At 43.5% G+C, this 19925-nt stretch overlaps 1 protein-coding gene across 2 annotated transcripts in view; it reads left to right on the forward strand.

Annotated features, from left to right (window-relative positions):
- Positions 1-18948, forward strand: part of TGFBI (transforming growth factor beta induced) — a 49742-nt gene extending 30794 nt beyond the window's left edge. Inside the window, exons 8-17 of one of the 2 annotated variants that reach the window (XM_044454320.1) lie at positions 115-327; positions 2006-2143; positions 3506-3642; positions 4381-4517; positions 5995-6125; positions 10112-10236; positions 10884-10986; positions 12830-12909; positions 13659-13683; positions 16942-18948. In XM_044454320.1, coding sequence (XP_044310255.1) covers positions 115-327; positions 2006-2143; positions 3506-3642; positions 4381-4517; positions 5995-6125; positions 10112-10236; positions 10884-10986; positions 12830-12909; positions 13659-13683; positions 16942-16982 — 1130 coding nt within the window. In that variant the 3' untranslated portion in view covers positions 16983-18948. The remainder of the gene's footprint in view (positions 1-114; positions 328-2005; positions 2144-3505; positions 3643-4380; positions 4518-5994; positions 6126-10111; positions 10237-10883; positions 10987-12829; positions 12910-13658; positions 13684-16941) is intronic. The other variant, XM_044454321.1, reaches the window with a different exon arrangement.
- The last annotated feature ends 977 nt before the right edge of the window (positions 18949-19925 follow it).

The raw sequence follows: 19925 nt of genomic DNA on the forward strand, positions 1-19925 counted from the left end.
GGGGGGGGGGGGGGGAGGGGTTGGTTTATTCCCATTCCTTAGCCAACAGTACACAGGGAGTAATTTGCAAGTCAGCCATTTTCAAGCTGACTACTACATGCTGTTGCCATGCAGATCTGCTAAGCAACCACATCCTGAAAACGGCCATGTGTGCGGAAGCCATCATTGCTGGCTTGTCAATGGAAACGCTGGATGGCAACATGTTGGAAATAGGCTGTAATGGTGATGAACTGACCCTCAATGGACGGCCCATCATTGCCAACAGGGATGTCATAGCAACCAACGGCGTGATACACTTTGTCAATGAACTACTCATCCCCGACTCTGGTAAGACATTTGGTTTTCCTGCGTATTCTTTAAAAACGATGTGTGCTGCATGCAGCGCAGTGGCTGCGAATGGCATCCCTTTCTTCACCTATCTAGAGCATGGTCTATGGCAGTAGTCCCTCGCAGAGGTGCACAGAGAATTGCAACAGGGTCGTGCCCGTTTGAACTGCCATTGCCTCCCTGCCTCCGTGCAGGCAGCATCGACCCCTTCCCTGTCCAGGGCAAGGGAAGTGAGTTTCAAACTGAATGATCATGTGGTTGGGTCTCCCACATTCAGCCGAAAGCTGACTGCACAAAGCCCTGAACCTCTCTCCATGGGAGTGGGGCTAATGTGCACAACAGTTGCTCCCGCTCTTCAAAGATTAACTTGAAAACCCCGAAGAGGGACTAGTTTGTTCCAACAAGCCAGGCTGAGTTCTGTCCAGTTCACACATCTCCTCCTTTCTCATCTCAGTTATTCTAAGTCCCCTCCAAAGTAGGAAGTTACTTGTGCTACAGAATGACCTGGTTCGACTACAAGGCCTCAGCTGGACTTTGACTCACCTCCAGCTCCTCTCTACGTGATCTGCTGGTCTTAACAGACTAAATATTAGACACATGAGCATTTGATATTTGGGGGGAAAGAAGGATGAGCTATCTTTCTGCCTGTTTTTTCCTGCTCCTTTCCTCCTGCAGCACCCTGCCCAAGTTGCCTTTCTTCTACCAGGGCTCTAGTGTCATTGATACCTTCACGAATATGCAACAGAAACCTGTAGCAAAGAAGGTGGCTGGTTGAGAGTATTTCACTGGGCAGCCAAAGGATTACGACTCCTCCCCGGTTGTTTCTGTGTGTGAAAATATTGTGCCCCGTATCTGCTCATCTGTAAAAGACACCTGTCGAGGCTTCTTTGCACACAGTTTCAAATAGTCTGCAGTTTGCCACTGATTTCCTGACAGCCCAGTAACCCAGCATGTACACTTCACCCAAACATCTTTTTTCTGTGCTCTCAAACAAAATGGATTTTGAATAAATGGTGGCAATTTTTGTTCTTTTTTCATATGGTTGCCCTTGATCCCTGGTGCCTCAAGCTCCATAGAAAGCTGCTTGTCCATTGCTGAGCACCTTACATTTCTGACAGGTGAAGGATGAAAAGCCACCATGCACTGGTCTTTGAGGCAGGCAGTACTAGGGAAAAGGGGGAAGAACAGCACGCGGGCTAAGCCTGGGTATTCCTTTCTCCCTGCTTGAGAAGGGTACTAACAAAAATGTTCATGACCGGGAAAGCTGACAAGAAATCTGGGTCATATTTCCTAAATACTGTGACTTCTCCACTTTTAACATTAGGTTGTAGTTTCATTTGGTTTTTAGCTGAGAAAAATACGTTACATTATAGTCATTTAAAAACAACAGCATGGGAACAGAAGTGCAAACTCATTTTGTTTAAAAGCAAACAATGGAGGAAATGAAAGCAAAAGGGCTTATTGACATGACAATCTAAAATGAAGCACCAAAAGCACCAAAATGGACCATTTGTGGGTTTAAAAAGCAACGTGCAGCATAGAAAATGCCTATGTTTAATTTATCATTAGTTTCAGAATGAAAAGCTCTTATTGTTAATTGACTATTTCTCCAATTGAGAGTACTAATTGTGAGATCAATTTTGACTTCTTTTCTTTTCTTTTCTTTTTTAAATTTAAGCTAAGACTTTGTTGGAATTGGGCCTGGAATCTGATGTTTCGACAACTATTGACCTTTTTAGACGAGCCGGTCTCGACTCACATCTCAGCGGAAATGAGCGATTGACGCTCATAGCGCCCATCAACTCTTTCTACAGAGGTAAGTGCCAGAACTCTTAGGCAGCACAATCTGTTCATAATTAGAGCCCCGGGCTTTAGTTAGCTTAGCTCATCCCTTCTTCCGTGAGTGGGCTGCATGGGCAATCAATGCCCAGTTGTGGAGAGGAGAGAGCGCAATTCCATCCCTATATAGTTTGCTGGGATTCATTTTTAATTGGTAGGATTGTAAGTTAAGGCCACATCTGTTTGGTTTCTTGAGGTTACTTTGGTTCTGGTGCATGACTGTAGTAGAGAACGAAAAATGCAACTGGGGGAAATTGCTCTGCCTTGTAACAATGCACATGGAGCCGAAGGTCATCTGTAGACTGGGAGGGGAGGAGGTTGAGCTGCCAGCACAATACCTTGTATCTTCATGGTACCAGCCTTGGAGAAACAGCCAACACAGTTCTTGCCACGCCAGTTGTGAATAGGGAGGGAGATCCACAAGCAGATCCCCAGGATACAAGGTCTGAGCGAGTTTCCGATATGTGATTTTAAAAAATCCCATGGCTATCTTGACACTCAGAGAATGGAATGAAGCATGTGGCATCCTAAATGACTGCAGGCTGCGAATGGCAGCTCCCATTTGTACAGCTGTATCTGCACTTGCCAGGACTCCCATGGCAAAGTGGCCTCCAGTGCCGTCAGGTCTTCAAACGTGAACTGTTTCGGATTCTGTGCTGGTTTTATTACACAAACCTATCTGCTTCTTTTGACCTGCTATTCATTGGTAATGATGTCGCAAGAGATGCCTGGGGTGGAAGTCATGAGGGAATGGAGTACTGATGGTACTCCGGCTTGGGATTCGGAGAAGATGCTGTGTCTTGTATAGCACTATTGAAAACTTTTGGGAAGAGTAGGTTTTAGCCCCCTCTCAGTTACCTAAAAGCTGACTGGAGCGTAAAGACTTTCTGCAGGTTGACTAAGGTATGTGCAGGTGCGATCCTATGCATGCTGAAGCAGGAAAAAGTACTACAGTGTCCAGCAGTCTCAGCAGTCTCTGAAGGCAGGGAAGGTGTGAATGGGAGTACATCCACAAAGAAATGTCAGCACTTTTATTATTAGCAGTAGTATTAATGTTAGTTCTGGGAAATATTCATTGAGACTGACATCATTGTGACTCATAATTTTCCATCCGCAAGATTTCTCTATCCGTGTGTGTGTGTGTATACTTACTCCCCTGTGGACACTGATTTTGCATCTGAAAATACAGCCTGTATTATTTTTAAAGGCAGGCAATAGCACACACTGCATCTGGTACTTGTATTTAACTAGATACAAGCTTGTATCTCCAGAGAAGGCAACAGCTGAATGGACTTTGTTCTTATAAATCTGTGAATCTTCTTTTTATCTGGTTCTACAGATCAGACCCCTTCTGCAAACAGGAACTTGCTCCAAGACCTCATCATTAAGGAGCAGCTTTCCTCCAAGTACCTTTTTCATGGACAGAAGCTAGAGACTCTGAGTGGCAAAGAACTGAGAGTCTTTGTGTATCGCAACGTATGTTTCCACTCAATTATTGCTCCTCATCAGACATTTCATTCTCAAAATCAGAGATGTCCAATATTTTTCCACCGTTAAACCCCACAGAAACAACCTCATTGAGTTTAGTGCACTGGCATGGCTGACTCTGTATTCATTTATTTAGTCAGTCCTTTATTTATAGTGCTGATATACTGTTGCAATGTTGTACCATATCCTTTTTTAATGAATATCAAAACCACACTGTATAAAAATGGAATACCAGTATAAACCATGGGTGGTCAAGTAAGGAAGACCTCTTGGAATCAAGATGTTCTCGGGAAGTGCAGAACATGGCATGATGTTGGTGACCTCCTCACCTCCAGGGCATTCCATACCATGGTGGAGTCCCAGCTTTCCCCCCAGGCACTCATGAGGATTTTTTTGTTTTATCTTCATATAACAGTCATATGAAACTGTTCAGGCTAAGATCATACAGGGTACCATAAGGACCTGAATTCAGACTTTCCCATTCCACATCCACTAGCATGTTCCTGGTTCAGAGTAAATGAATGAACCAAGTTCTTCTCCGAGTTTGATCTGCAGTAGCACACGCCTGTGCTAATTTGTGTAAAAGTGCTCTGTTGAACATGTAGTCAAGAATCTACTAGTCGGGGGTATAGAATTAACACTCTACTAGCCAGTCAGTGTACAAGCACCACTAAAAGGGCCATGGGAAATAAATGAGTCCAAACTTTTCTGATGTTGTTCTTGCAGAATCTCTGTATTGAAAATGCCTGCATTGCTGCCCATGACAAAAGAGGAAGGTTTGGTACCCTGCTCTTTGTGGATAAGATGGTGACTCCTCCTGTCGGAACAGTTATGGATGTGCTGAAAGCAGATGACCGCTTCAGGTGACATTTTCTCTGGTTGTTAGCTCAAAAGCTGTGGAGAAGTAGTTTTTCTGTGGAAACAACCTTTTTGATGGGACTAGTTATTTCCACATATTAAACACATGTCTGTTTTTAAAGCATTATGGCAAATGATGTAGGTAAAAGTCAAATAAATAAATCTACTCAACTGCTTCTACACTATATGTCAAAGGAGCATAGGAACCTGGCTCATACCGAGTTGGACCATTGGTTCATCTAGTTCTTGGTATAATAATACTAACTAGGGGAATCCTTAGTTCACAGTAGTCCATGGAGACTCCCCATCTGGGCTGCAGAGCCATCCAGACCTGAAACCCGGAGAAAACCTTTTTGTTACCTCCTCTTCACAAAAATCTTCTTTTTCTCTTGGTTAACATATCCAATAAATTTGTTTTCCTGAAGTGCAAAAGTAGTTTGCCATGCTACATTGCTGTATTGTTGGAGGAGCAGGAGAAACAATGTCCAAATGTTCTGCGGGCTGCAGTGTTAGTTTTCTGATTCTCTGCTCTATGACTCTCTTTGTTACAAAAACAAACCAAAAAAATCCCAACCTAATCTTCCATTCATCCCTCACCCATTTAAAATGTTTCCTTATTTGTGAATTTTTGAAAGGAAAAAACAGCCGGTGTTTTTATGAACTACTGCTCTTTCATCTTTTACAATAAAAATACTTTAAAAGATAAAAATATTTTGACTAAGTTTTTGAATAAAATCAAAAACAGCCTGTGGTCCCACTGGGTTCTTGGAATTCCTAAGTAAGCGGGCTTCTCCCACTTTGATGTAAAAGAATAAAACCCTAAATGATTAAAAGAATCAGCTCATTAACACCCAGGTTAAGATTCATCTAACACTAACTGAAGAAAAGCAATGGAACACCGATTAATACTGTCACTGAAGTAGATCTCAACCCACCCCAATTCCTTTATTTATTTATTTATTAAACCATTTCTATGCCGCCCCTTGCCGAAGCCTCGGGGCGGCTCACAACACAAAATAAAATACAATAAAATACAAAAATAACAATATAAAATTATTGTTAGCGTGCACTGTGTCTTCCCCACCCCCTTCTGAATATCAGGCAAGTAGGACAGTATTAATTCCATTGTACGGACAGCAAGCTCAGTGTTTCAAGACAGTGATGACCAGTTATGCTGAGGGATCTTATATTACCCGGATGCATATTGACTGGTTAAACTCCTTTTGTAGAGCACTTCTCCATGCGAATGAAAAGGTCTGTCTGGATCAACATCCTGGTTTCATTAGGGATGACTTCATTTTAGTGGACCTACAAAAATTGGGTACAACCTATGGGCATCTCCACCAGTGGAATGAAAGGAGACTCCTACTTGCTTAAGCACCGGACCACAGGGCGCTTTCAACTAGGGTCCTTAAATCAAAAGGTGACATTTTAAATAGTTCTTGGGAAATAAAGTATTTTTCATGTCTGATCTTTTTCTAGTGCCCTGGTAACTGCCATCCAGTCAGCAGGTCTAACAGAAATGCTGAACAGGCCAAGTTCATTCACAGTGTTTGCACCAACAAATGAAGCTTTCCAAACCATGCCACAAGGGGAGCTGAGCAAGCTCATGGGTAAGTGTCCACAGATGTTTGAGGCTGATGATGGGATTGCTTCATACTGCATTCCTTGGGTGAGGGAGCTTCCAGCGTTTGGTTCCATTTCAGACTCCTCAGCTACTCCTCTTCCGATTGATTCTGTGTGTCCGTGGGAAGGGGACACAAGGCCACAAAAATCATGCTCAGCTTTCAGTTCATTTCATTAGGAAAAATGCTATTTTTGCCATCACTGGCTTGACACTTGTTGATGAGACACACCTTTCCTCTATGCTGGGTTTGCTACTATTAGGATTTTAATGAAGCCACTGAAATTTGAAAATTAACATGCATCATGTCAGGCATTCAATAGCAAAGGGTTTTTCTATCACCACAGAGCTGCAAGCATGGGATTTATTGTTGCTAATGTTATTGTTCCTATTGCAACTGCGGCTAAATTGATGGTATGCTATAGCATCTTCCCAACATAATGGTTTCCACTCATGAAGTGGATTCCTCCTATCTGTAATTCTCACACCCTCCCAAATCTCTTGAGGGCCGAGGGACACAAACCCTGGAGCAAATCTGGGGGGCACAGGAAGCTTCAGAGGCGAAGGGGGAGGAAGCATCTGCTTGCAGACCACTGCATACCATATCATCATGACAACGGATGATGTAAACTGGAGGTGCTTCTGGATCCATCTTTGGATGGCGACCTGGGTGGCGTGGACTTTCCGGGACTGCCAACTTCAGTTGGTGTGCCTGTTCTTGGATAAGGGGAGAACCGACCACGGTGATCCATGTACTCATAAGCAGACTGCTCTCAAGCGCTCTGTGTGTGGCTGCTCTTGGGCCTGGTCCAGAAGCTCCAGCTGGGGCAGAGCACAGCAGCTGGGCTGCTCACTGGGGCGCCCAGCTGTCCCCACACAAGGCCTGTGCTGAAAGAACTGCAGTGGTGGCCTGTTAGCGACTGAACCATGTTCAAGGCTACATGCTTTACATACCAGATTTAAACAACTTGCATCTGTGATATCCAGCAGGCGGCTTTGCCTTATGTGCGCAGCTGACCCTTAAGGTGGTTAGAAAAGGCCTTGTGGGTGCTTTGGAAATTACTGGGATGTCAGCGTGTGGCAGGCTTTCTCTGTAGTGGGGCCCATGCTCTGGAAAGCTCTCCCCTGTGCAGTTCAGGAGGCAGAAAAAGTGGCAGCTTTCAGACTCTTCCTGACAACACATTTGATCATCCACATGTTCCTTGGCTCATAATTAAATTAACCATGCTGCTCTGTTTTACTGCTCCTATCCTGCTCTAAAATTGGATTTTTTAAATTGCACTTTAATATTAATTAAAGTGATTTAAATGCAATTTTAATATTTATATGTAAACTACTTAGAGATTTTTATATACTTAGCATATAAAATATTACTGATAAATAATAAATCAATTATCATTATCCCTTCTTCCCATTATATGCATGACAGATCGTATGAATGGATGGCTTTCATCTATATCCAATATTTGCCACTAGGAATTACTGTATTATCAAAAGAGTAGATTTTGGGCTCAGTGCATGCTGTACATCAAAGCAATGCTACCAAAAGGTGTTCTGCTCACTCTTTCCTCTTAGCTGTAGCCCGGCTTCTTCATTCTCTGGACCACTGGTTCCTGCTCCTCTAAAAGCAGGTTCTTCATGATGTCTTTTGCTTATGGTAGAATGAACACCTCTCACCCAGAAAGTTCAGGATACTGATATGACCACAGTCTTTGGAATTTTTGTCACTTAAGGGCAAAGCTTGACTGCTTTTTGTGAGGCCCACAAAATCCTGGGACAAAGAGTTTGTCCACCCTTTCTTTAAGGAAAATTATGGGAACACTGGAGGAAAGGAGATTAGGCAAAGGAAGAGGAGTGCTTGTCAAGTTTGCAGGTAGATGGCAAAGCCCAGCACTGGTAGTACAGTGGGATATGTCTGGGCTGCTCTTCCTATTCAGAGACTAAGTACATTTATTGTATTGGATGGGATTTATTGGGATTTATCTGCTGCATTTTCATGGAGCGGTGGCATTTGAAACAGCTAACAGACAAATTACTAATGACTCCCAAATCTACTGGTTTACTCTATGTTCCTCAACAAAGAGACAGGGAAACATTTGAAAGAGAACATGGGTTTTGAATATAGAGGGATCTAAGTTAGAAAAATGCGGTGTGCATGCCTACTTGTTATTTGGAATTGCATCAGAAAAGAAAGAATTCACAGGTGGTCATAAATAAATGGAGATTCAAAGAAGCAGGGCTAGTAAAGGCAAAGATTGGACAATCATAGGCACTGGCCACTCAAAAAAGCACTAGCTTGCAAACCCTATAAGGAAAGGTATGTTCAATCATCTTTTGTGTAAATATTGGAATATCTTCTCTTCTGAAGAGAAAAATAATGACTGCATCAAAGGAACACAGGCTGTTCTAGGGCAATGTCTTTTCATTGTTATACCCCAACCAATCCATGACCTCACAATGCAGCATCTACTTACGGGAGTTGGTAATCCTTTTAAGTTCGTCAAGAGGCAATCTGCATGCTTGTTCTATTGCTTAATGCACAAATATTTCATAACTGATTTGTAGCTACTGTAAGCAGCTGTGGAGCTGAAACATCCCAGATGTGAACAGTCAAAATGTTCCCAAGCTTCGTAAGCAAAATATTTAGCTTACTGTTCTGCAAGCGGTGAATCACAGTTGGTGGGAACCTATAGCACACTGCAGACTTGTGAAAGAGGAAAAGGGGGAAAAAAGAAGCTGCAATTACAATGTTATCTCTTGAAAATGAATACAGCTTTGAGTAGTTTGCACATCGTAAAACTGGTGCCAAGTTGGCCCCTATAAGGAATAAAAATAATCCTAGTGCAAGACCATGATGGAAAAGCCTGCTACTGCTGGTACAGTTTGTGGCCAGTGGTTTTATGATATATAAAAGCTGGGTTGTCTTTGTAGACCTGAGCATCCGGGAGCCATACTGCTACTTTGACTACCTGGGTGGGAGCAATTGCTGCTGACATCATTGGCACTTCCATGCCAGAGTTATGATCTACTTAGCCCTAAGTTTGACTAGATCGCACTGTCAGTTATGGAAGGAAAAGTTCTGCAAAAACCAGCTGGGCCATGGCCAGCAATGAGGGATTCCTGAGTGTACATGTAGCCATCCCTGTGCTTGCAGTAGTTGCAACTAGACTGTGGCCGGTGGGTTTTTAACTGACTTCCATGTGTAAGACCCTCTACCCACCCATCGGGTTGGATCCAGATTAATGCTTAGCAGGGTTCTGCTTGCACTGATAGTTGTGATTCTTCCTTCTCAGTGTAGTCTCTGGTACTTCCTGAAAAGCTGCTCTCGGGGGCTAGAGGAGATACAACATATGCTTTTGGACACATTTGCCAATGCCTCGTGTGCAGGCCAGCTGTTGTGATTCAGTGTCCATATTTATTGGCCCCTCTCCCATTTACGGAAGAAACGGCTAGGGAAGGGGGACATAACGGCCGTAGGAGCACAGCCTGGCAGAAAAACATGGTGAGGAAACAGGGCAATGTCAAGCAACAGGGAACTGTGGAAATGTGTCATTTCTCTTCAGAGAGATTCCTTCCTCCCCACAAAACATTCCAAATTTTAAGATAACTCAAATTGCATGTTTTTTGAGCTTGAAGGACTCAGTTGAAGAAACTTGACATGAAATTTGCTGCAAGCTTCCTGCAGTTACCCAAAGTTCTTCCATTGTATAGCGGATTTTATTAGCCAGAAGGAATGCCTTTCCATATGCAGGAGATTCTGGATCCCAGTGCTATACAGCAACCTGGCTGTGAGAGCTGCATTTTGTCAGAAATAGGCAGAATCCAGTTAAGCTATTTCACTTCCCATCTGTTTAACTCATTATGCAAGAGAGAAGCACTATGTTCTATGTTCTTTCTTACGTATCGTGAAGTATGGGAAATAAACTATAACAATTTCGGTATCGTTGGTTATGCCTCCCCCCTGTATTTTCCTAGGTAATGCAAATGAACTTGCCAACTTCCTGAAGTACCACATTGGAGATGAAATTTTGGTTAGTGGAGCAGTTGGTGCTGTTGTGAGAATCAAGTCCCTACAGGGTGATAAGCTGGAAGTCAGCACTGTGAGTTCAACCACCACTACCTTCCCTCGATCGTGCGTGTGAATCTCGTATTCGCCTTTCAAGCTCCAGCGCTCTCTTCAGATGCACTGTTTAGAACAACTTTCAGATTTGCACCACCTCCACTAAGAGTGGGGCCGCACAGTTCTAGCGCTGTTGCCATATGGAGCCTAAGGCGGCTTTAAAGCTGAAGACAGACGAGAGAGGAATGAGTTCGGGCAGCTCTGTCCTCTGTCTCCGCTGGCTGGGTTGAGTTGTTGATCCCTCCACAGGCAGGGTGCCCTTTCTAGGAGGCCTCTGGTGTCCAGGCGCTCCTATTATCCTACGCTTCGTGAGCAGATGGAGTGGCAAAGGCAATGTTCATGCCTCCATCCTTGCGCTTCCTTTCTTTAGAAAGGTGTTGCTGCCCAGGACAAGATGGAACTCGGAAGGCCCCTGGAGACTGCAAATCCCAGCCTCTCCCCTCCCTGCCCGCTTTGCCCTCCCCCTTTTGTGACCACAGGAGGCAGTTTCTGGATTTTTTCTGTGTTGGCCACAAGGGGGAGAGGAGAGCGACAGAGGCCTTGGGAGGGGCACTGCAAAAAGGCTTCTAGGGTTCTTTCTCCTAGTGTCTGTTTTTCACAATGCATCTCTAACTCTTTTGACCATAGAAAAACCACATCATAAACGTCAACAAGGAACCCGTTGCTGAAGCTGATATTATGGCCACTAATGGCGTGATTTATGCTATAAATACTGTTTTACAACCACCAGGTAAGTCAAATAGGTTCCAGGCATAGAAAAGAATTCACATGTTCCTCCATGTTTGCCTCTTTCCCCTAAGTGGTGAAGGGCACTATATTATCGCAGAACACCATGAAATGTGTATTTGGAGAAGGAAGTTTATTTCCTGTGCAGAAGGAAACAAGTGGGTGATTCCCACCTTCCTGAGAAACATCATAGCTTTGGGCCTCAAAACCTTTGCATGCTGCAGTGGGGCACGCGTGCAGTCATCAAATGGGTCGGTTGTATTCTCAAAGGTGAAGCGTGGACAGACAATAGGTGGTATATATTTGGTACCATTTCTGGTTGTGGAACTCACTCCAGGGAGAGATTATGTTGGCCCCATCCTTACTGAGTTTCAGCCAGGTAGTAAAATCCGAACTGTCTCACTGGACATTGGTCAGGTTTTAATAGTAGTGTGGCTCATTTTAAAACAAGGCTGGACAACTCTAGATGTTCTGCGCACACTCCCACCAGCCCCAGGCAAGAGCCAGTGGTGAGGGACCGCAGACGCTGTAGGCCAAATCGTCTGAAGAGCTGCAAGTTACCCCCTCTGTTTGAAAGAACACGTTGCCTCTGTTTGCATCCTATGCTGGGTTACTATGGCATTGTCTTAAATTATACTTTGCTTGGAAGGCCTTGGTGGGTAGAAAAAGGCTAAATAAACAAATTTCTTGAAAACTGTGGGAAGAAAAAAGGAAAGCGATTTCACAGGACTTTCACAGAATCATCACTTCTTCTCTCATAATGTGCCCTTGCATAAATATGCAGGGGGTATTTTGCAAGAGGGTAAGCCAAAGGAATGCAGGATGCCTCCTGAATCTGAGTCAGGCTCTTGCCCTGCCCAGCCCAGAATTAATTAAGCAGTGACTGGTAGCTGCTCTCCTTGATTTTGGGCATGAGTTTTTCTAACACTTTCTGGAGTAAAAGCCTGACACAAACAGGCTTTTACTCCAGAGGGCTCTTCATGCGGAAGGGCGGGACATAAAGATACGTTTTAAAAAGATACAAATTGAGTCAGTGTTAATTCATTCACTAGTTCACCTGTCCAGTCAGTCATTTCTGATTTCTTGGATTAGGTGGCTGTTCCGGCTGTCACCCATGCAACTCTTGACCTCAGTCTATGATCTCCCAGTAGAACTGGGAAAGGCCCTTGTCCAAAACCTCAGAGAGTCACTGCCAGTCAGGACAATCAGTTCTGAGTTCAGTGGTCAGATAAGATGGGTTCCCACATTCCCAAGTGCAGATGTGCCTCATCTGCAAGGTTAACTTGAAGTAGGTGCTCCCGATGTGTTCACACATTCTTGTGGCTTGGTCTGACATGTCATGATTTGTTTTTAAGAATTGGTTACCCAATACTGAATGAAGCAGTGTATCAGAATGTGTGTTTAAGATGTGGAAATCTGCATATGCTGTGAACATGTCTCTTAAAGATGTGTCTGGATTAATCTCTGGGATTTCTAAACGTACATATGGAAAGCTTGACTACTGGGACAAGCTGCTGCTGTCTGTAGCATTGGTTTAGGGTAACTGCCTGGGTTGCCTTCAGTTCATTTCATATGTTGGTACCCTGCCTCTTTACAATAACTCACAGCTAGCTAGCCAGCCAGCCAGCCAACCCTTGTGGGGATAAGATGGAGGAGGAGAGATGATGTAAGCTGCCTTGAGCCCTTTGTAGGAAAAAGGCAGGACATAAATCGCAATATAAATAATAAATAAATAAATAAATAAAAATCCCTAGTAAAAACACGGAATTAAAGCAATTTGATAATTAGCAGAACCAGTAAAATATTGACAAGCATGCCTTGATGTTTTTTGAACTGTGCTACTTTAGCTTCTAAGCTCAATGAAAGAAGTGATGATCCTTCAGACCCTGCACTACAAATCTTCAGGCATGCCTCTCCAATATCCAAGGTAAACACCATGTCCAACCAACATGCAGGGCCCATTCCAACATGGCATTTTTCCTTATTTGTACATGGGATCTGTCTGGCCTTGTAAGCCAGCAAGGACTGGATCACAGGGTAAGGAAGATCCTGCATTCAAATAAGTGTGGCGTCTCTTCCACCCATGGTTATATCCATGCACTGTAAGTGGGGCTGGGGGGCAGCTGATGTGGGGCCAGGGCTCACCCTTGATCTCACCATATGTAGGGGATCGCCATGGGGAGGATGGTCTGAAGACATCCTAACTGTGCTTGCTTGGCAGTATTCTCCAATGACATTTGCCTGTCTCCACCTAAACACACAGCTCGAAGTCTAAGGATGACTCCCCATTCGGGGGATTCTTCGGCTGTGCTGCGTGGTATCCCATCCCATCCACTTATTCAATCATATTTGAATGGCCTCCAAAGTCAGGGCAGTGATGCACACTGTTCCCAGGCATGCTCCATGCCTTTCCAAGTGTTATTTCCAACCGATTCTGCCTGTGCTGCATCAAAGTCATTCTGAAGGCTTCCTTAAATGTCAGAATGTGTGCAGCAAGTCTCTGAAGCTCTGCAGAAGCTCCCCAGCAATCGCTGTGTTCCAGCAATGTGTTAACCCACTGGTGTCCTTTAAGGCAGCCTCTTTCTACTCTAATATGGAGAGAAACCAAATCTCTTATGTGTATAAGAGAATCATTTTAATACTTTATAAAACCAAACTTTTTTTTTTATTTTGCAGGCTACCTTAAGGAATTCTAAGCTAGGTAAGTAATTTTTGCATGCCATGTTTATTGAAAAGGTTCCTCTGTGTGGTAGCTCCTCAAAAACTTTGGGATTGGTCCCATGTCTCACCAGAAAGCAACATTTACCTGAGTCTCTCATATCCTGCAGAGGTTTCCTAGCATCAGAAGTCATCATGGTGACACGGGATGCACTCATGTGATGCAAGCATCTTACTATTTATTATATTTGTATCCTGCCTTTTTCCTTCCAAGGAACTAAAGGGAGCTCACATTGTTCTCCTTCTTTATATTTTCTCTTCACAACAACAACCCTGTGAGGTAGGTTAGGCTGAGAGTCTGTGGCTGGCCCAAACTCACCTAGTGAGCTCCATGGCTGACAAGGGATTAGAACCCAGGTCTCCTGAGTCCCAGTCCTGTGCTGTTAACCACTACACCACAAGGGCTCTCTCTGCTTGCTCTGTGCTTTGACATCTGAGTAATGCGTTGTCATTGCTGGCCAAGATAAGCATCCACAGCACCCAGTAATGTGTACATTGGACCTCAGCCTGGATTTGCCTGCTCTGGTACCCACTTTGGTAAATATGCCATCAGCTCTTCACATAGCAAGGCTTTCTTCTCCTTGAAGGTTTTTATCAATTGAAAAAGTATTAGGGGTAAAGATGAGGATTTGAGTGTGTTTGAATTGCCCTTTGAAAAACTCAGACACATATTCATGGTGCTCTACCTTTCTGCTCCTCCCCAAAACAGGGAAGTTTTCCTTTTGTTTGGACGTGGCTTTGTGGTGGCTTTACTTCCTGAGGCAGCGGTGGTTGCCCAGGCAATGTGGGGGGGGGGTGCTCTTTTCCTCTCGCACAATGGGCGAACATTGTACCCCTGTTCTCAGTTCTCTACCTTGGAAGGGGTCCGTCTCGTGCATCCCATGAACAGAGCTGCAACACAGCTGTCAAGACTCCCAGTTTAAAAATGAGAATCACAAAATTAGAAACAAAATAAAACTGAGGTGGGAGGGAAGATGGTAGATGCCAAAAGAGGTGTCCATGGGTGTTAAAGAGAAATTCCTCTGGCCTTAGAGGAATTAGTTCTGTTGGGGATATGTGATATTTTCTGCACTGTATGTAGGAAACACGAGGCTCTTAAAAGGTGTCTTCCTTTGGCTCAACTAGAAGACAGAATACCAAACAGACAGAATATAGCAAAGAGTACAAAATGATGGTGTTGTGTACATACCTCTGCTTAATAAGCCTAAACAGGGTTAATTCATACTCTGTTGTCATATAATACTTGGCAAATATTGCTGAGGTAAGATGAAGAGAGCAGTTCTTGAGTTCTTGGATATGCTTGCATTGCCGATCTGAGCCAATGTTCAAATGGCTTCAGTGTGTTGAGTCTGCTGAGATAAATACATTACCCAGGTTTTTAAATATTTGCTTTGTAATTTATGGAGGTAGAGTTGTTGTCAGTTTAGCTTTTGATTCTCTTGTTTATACATCTGCTTCATTTTATATAATTCATCTGCTTTTATCAAATGCTTCTTTAAGTCCTGCAAACCCAGGAATTAAACAACCAAAGCCAGATTCCCAGTGAAATTAATAGTCCAGATTATAAATGCATGAGACTGGATCCAGGATCTGCCTTCTTTGAAAAAAGGAAGGGCTCAGCGTGTGAAAGTTCCCTAATTTTTGGTGATCCTGTTCTTCCCCACACCACAGCTCATCCATTCAGCAGAGGCTGCCAGCACAGTTGATCCAGCTTAAATCTGGAGCCCATCCATGAAACATGCTGGTATGAGAAAGAGCACTGCATGGAATCCAGTACAGTATATGGGCCTTGATCAAGCCTATTCATTGCTGATTGTCCATTTTGCCATTCAGCAGCAGGATACTTCCTCTCATGGTTTCAGGGCAGATATCTTTCTTGCACCTCTCAGATTTTAAGACTAAGGCCTGGTCCACACATAAAAGAGAATGAAGGGGTGATAGATTAGATTATTTATTCAAACTATTTGTAATCACTGTACATTCTCTTTAGAATTTCAGTGTGCAGTCTTCTGTCACAACATAAAATGCAACAACAAAGCAACAGCTAAAAATCGTAATAGTTCAAAACATAAACAAGTTAACATTCCTGGCTGAATCAAAACATATTAGCCTGGCATCAGAAAGGTTTCAGTGTGAGCACCAGGTGTGTCTCTATAGCCCTGGTGGGGAACTTTGGGGAATTTGGGGCCATTATAGGATGCTATTTTGCACTTCAGCAGCAGATCACTACAGTGTTGTACCAGGGTCGAATTTAAGTTGTGCTGAAGCTAAACCATTGCTTTCAGCATTTTGTAGGGGCTATGAAGCACTAGAAGGCTCAGATATAGCTTCTGAGTAGCTAAGTGTGCCTATTGTAAATTCTGTAGTGGTAAAGCTGTCACTTTATTTTAACATTAGTTTTGGGGGGTTGTCACTGCTACCACATTCAGTGGTGTGGGCTGCACCAGGGGTTGGGAGCCACCTGGCCAAGAGAATTCCATTGTTGGGGTACCATGGCAGAGAACCTCCTTTCTGCTGCAGGTACCCTATTTCTGAGGGGGGCTCTTGAAGGGCCTCAGTAGAAGAACTTCATGCACATGAACCTACCCCATTCAGGATGTTGGTTCCTAACCCGGTCCGTTCCCTGCTGTGATGGAAGAGAGGGTTTGGCGTGGTGTTTTTACAGAGGGGAGTGTTCAGAAAAGTGATTCTACCACCTGCAGTCTGAAATGAGTACAACTTGTGCCGCCGTGGCTGTTCACGTCCAGCTTGCTTCCACCTCAGTCTGGCGTCCAAGTCTACCACGTTTCGCAGGGAACACCTGTGGTTTCCGCGCACACTCACATAGGCAGGGATTGCCCCAGTCTCCCCACTGTCTAGCTGCATGCTCCCTGTATGCCTAATACTGGTGTATCCTTTCCCCTTTTCCTATCAGAGGCCCATGAAGTTTTAGTTTATAATCCAGAGGCATCCAATTACATTTATTAAAGCTCAGCAAACTCACTGCAATGAACATGGCCTGCAGCCAAACAATCACCGCAGGCATATTCTAAATCTACTTTCAGGCAACCCACATTTTCATTTAAATTGTGGGTTTACATTTTAACCATGGACACTTTACAGAGGAACAAACTAAACAGAATAGAGAGGTACTAGTTACTAATTTTAAGTAGAACTTAGTGTATCTTTTTGAGCTGTAACAGCAGGCAGGATGATTAATACAGTTTTGCTTACGATTGTGTCTGCTTCCTTCCTCTTTCAGCTCCTGTGTATTCCAGATTGTTGGCAAGGATGAAACATTAAAGAGACAGCAATTCTACATGTAAAGCACAACAAGGGATTCAGCAAATTGTGCCATTGGGCTGTTCAAGAGAAGGACTCCATTAAAAATAAATGAAATCACCACCACAACCACCAGCATGTATCACAGAAAGTTTACCCTTTTCTAACCGAAATGAAGGAGAGAAAATAAAAGCCATATCTATTTAAACCGCTGTTTGATAAGGTTAATTTTGTTCCCATTGTAGCTGATAATCTGGGGAGCCTCAGGTATGAGTGTCTGCTCCAAAACAATTTAGGCCCAATCTCCAGGGATGCATGAGCTAAGAATGTATGACTATGATTGATAGTCACCGATAAATCTATGCCTCTCAGGTTAGTGCATAACAAAGTGCTGAGGATTTGTATGTGCTGTCAGGAATTGAACATATTATCTGCCATTCCCTGAGTCAGACAGTGAATCCAGCTAGCTCAGAACCTTCTTGACTGAGCAGCAGTTCTTCCAGTTCTCCGGCATGCGTCCCTCCTGCCCCTGCTGGCACCTTGGTGATTGCGCATGGCCGCGCATGATGCATGCAAACCATGAACTCTTCCACTGAGCGGCAAGCTTTCCCCAACTGAGATGGTTTCCTATATCAAGCTGCGCTGGCTGGGATGTGCTTGGTTTTGTAGGCCGTTTTTTCTCTTGAAAATTGCCCAGGATTGCAACTCAAGACTTTCCCCCCTTAGATATGAAATAGTTGAGGCTTTGGCTCCAGAAAAAGAAGCCTTTGACCACTCTAGCCTGAATTACTCTTGGATTGGCTTCCATTTTGTTTCATTTTTCTCCAGAGAGAGAAATGTCATTCTGACCAACCTTACAGCTTTGCAGGTATTCCCTTCCAAACTAAAGACTGGTGAAGCTCATGGGCCTAACCTTATTCCTTGCCTTGGGAGCTAATAGGATGGTCAGTGTTTCATACGGTGCTAACAGATTTTGCTACTTCATCAAGTTTTTTGTAATCTATTTTTTTAGGAGAGTCACATAACTATCTAGTATTCATTTCTATATATGTAGTGTCAGAATCATTGGCTTGTACTTACAGGTTAGGAACTGTCTCTAAACTTTGATGCTCACTGAACAGCCCACACTTAAGACTAAATATCCAGCTTTGTGACTTTCTGATCTCAGCCTTGCAACCCACAAGCTAAGATACTCCATTTTGGTCTTTCTCCTGTAGTCAAAGGATGAAGGAGGGGACAGTGGGAGCTTTCAACTCTAGATGCATTTTGAAAATGCAAAGCAGGCAGCAAGTTTCTTAGCAATAACCAAGGATCAATGCTACCTTTTTCCCAAACTTGTAGCAGCAATGGCCTGGTCATAACTGTGTATGTGCATATTTTATGAAAAGAAGATTAAAAGGTATGACCTGCGACTTTAGTTAAACAGTGACTCTGTAGTCACAATCCAAGGAGCACTTGGATTCATTTGGGCACAGCTAGCTTCACACATGTTCTTCCAACTACATCCCACATCAATAGTCCATGATGGATAGCAAACATTTAGGATATTTAGATTTGTATTGATGTGGGAGACTGTTGCCAAAATGTGCCTGTGTACATATAGGCCATCAGACGTGCTAACACAAACACTCCAAATGCATCCTATAATCCTATAGACCTTTCTGGGCTCTCTATGAAAAATGCAATTTGTGTGCTTCGGCAAGAACATGTGGTTTTTATTTTCTTCTCTCCTGTGCTTTGAAAACCTTCCATGCAATTCTGCATTTAAACATTTTTATTTTTTTAAAGCCTCATTGTTGATATTGGGGAATTTGCATGATATAAGCTATGATTTGATCAGTGCTGTCAATTAGCTTTTGTTTACACATATGGTTCTAACTCTAATATCTTTTGTTCTTCCTAAATCTAAACATGCACCCTTTCTGTAATGTGGTCAGAGACGTCTCCCTCATCAAAACTTTGAATAAAAAATTCATTTGTAATAAAACTTGGCTTTTATTTTAAAAGTGTAAATACACAGTATAAATAGTATGAATGTCTTTGGCATGTTTCATTTTTGCAGCCACAGCCTTATCACAGAGGTCTGGTACTCTCAGAGAAGGCGCTGCAGCAGACTTGTGCCACCATAGCAGCCCCAGAAGCTGTGGCAATGTGGAAGGAGCCCACACAGCAGCTCTTCCACATGTTTCTGAGGGCCCCTCCCAGAAGTTCCAGAAGGGGCTTCTTATATTGCTCCAGGCATTTAGGAAGAAAAGGTACTGCTCTCAGGCAGAGGGACTTGGTCAAAATAATCATATGCAACCAAAGGCCTCATCCACCACATCAACACTATGGTTGATTTGAACCATGGTTTGCTCTCCTGCCCAGAATTATTTATTACATTTTTATACTGCCCAACAGCCCTAAGGATCTCTGGGCAATTAGAATTTGTCTGGCAGATGATCAAACAACCCACGCTTGGTTTTCTCAATCCCTTGACTGATTCCCTCCTTTAACCACTTCTTCCCTATGTCCGAAATACCTTAACATTGCTATATCAGAGCAGAACGCTATTTTGGTCGCCTAATAAACCACCCATGAAAAACCCACAGATCTGCATTCACTTGTACTGGCAACCTATGGTTTAAACAACCCAATAGCAATCCATCTCTTCTCTTTTGTTAGTGTGGCTGGGTGCACACATCCCCAGCATGAACACTGGGGATTGGTCTTATGGGTTAACCAGGCCACATGATATCTCCCCCAGAACAAAGAGCGAGGGCGAAGCATTCATTATCTAAGGTGGTACATTTTTCTTGTGTGGCAGTACCAGCACAGCTTCCATATAGGGATTTTTCAAACAATATTCCCATGTGCAAAATCATACCCACATGGCTTTCCCTGATGCGGTGAGCAGCAAATTTCCAGTGTGGGCAATTTAAAATAAAATCCTGTGAAAACAGGAGTGCCATGGCCACGTGATAA

The sequence above is a fragment of the Varanus komodoensis genome, unplaced genomic scaffold (assembly GCF_004798865.1).
Source record: "Varanus komodoensis strain SLA01 unplaced genomic scaffold, ASM479886v1 scaffold7_3, whole genome shotgun sequence".
Lineage (NCBI taxonomy): Eukaryota > Metazoa > Chordata > Lepidosauria > Squamata > Varanidae > Varanus > Varanus komodoensis.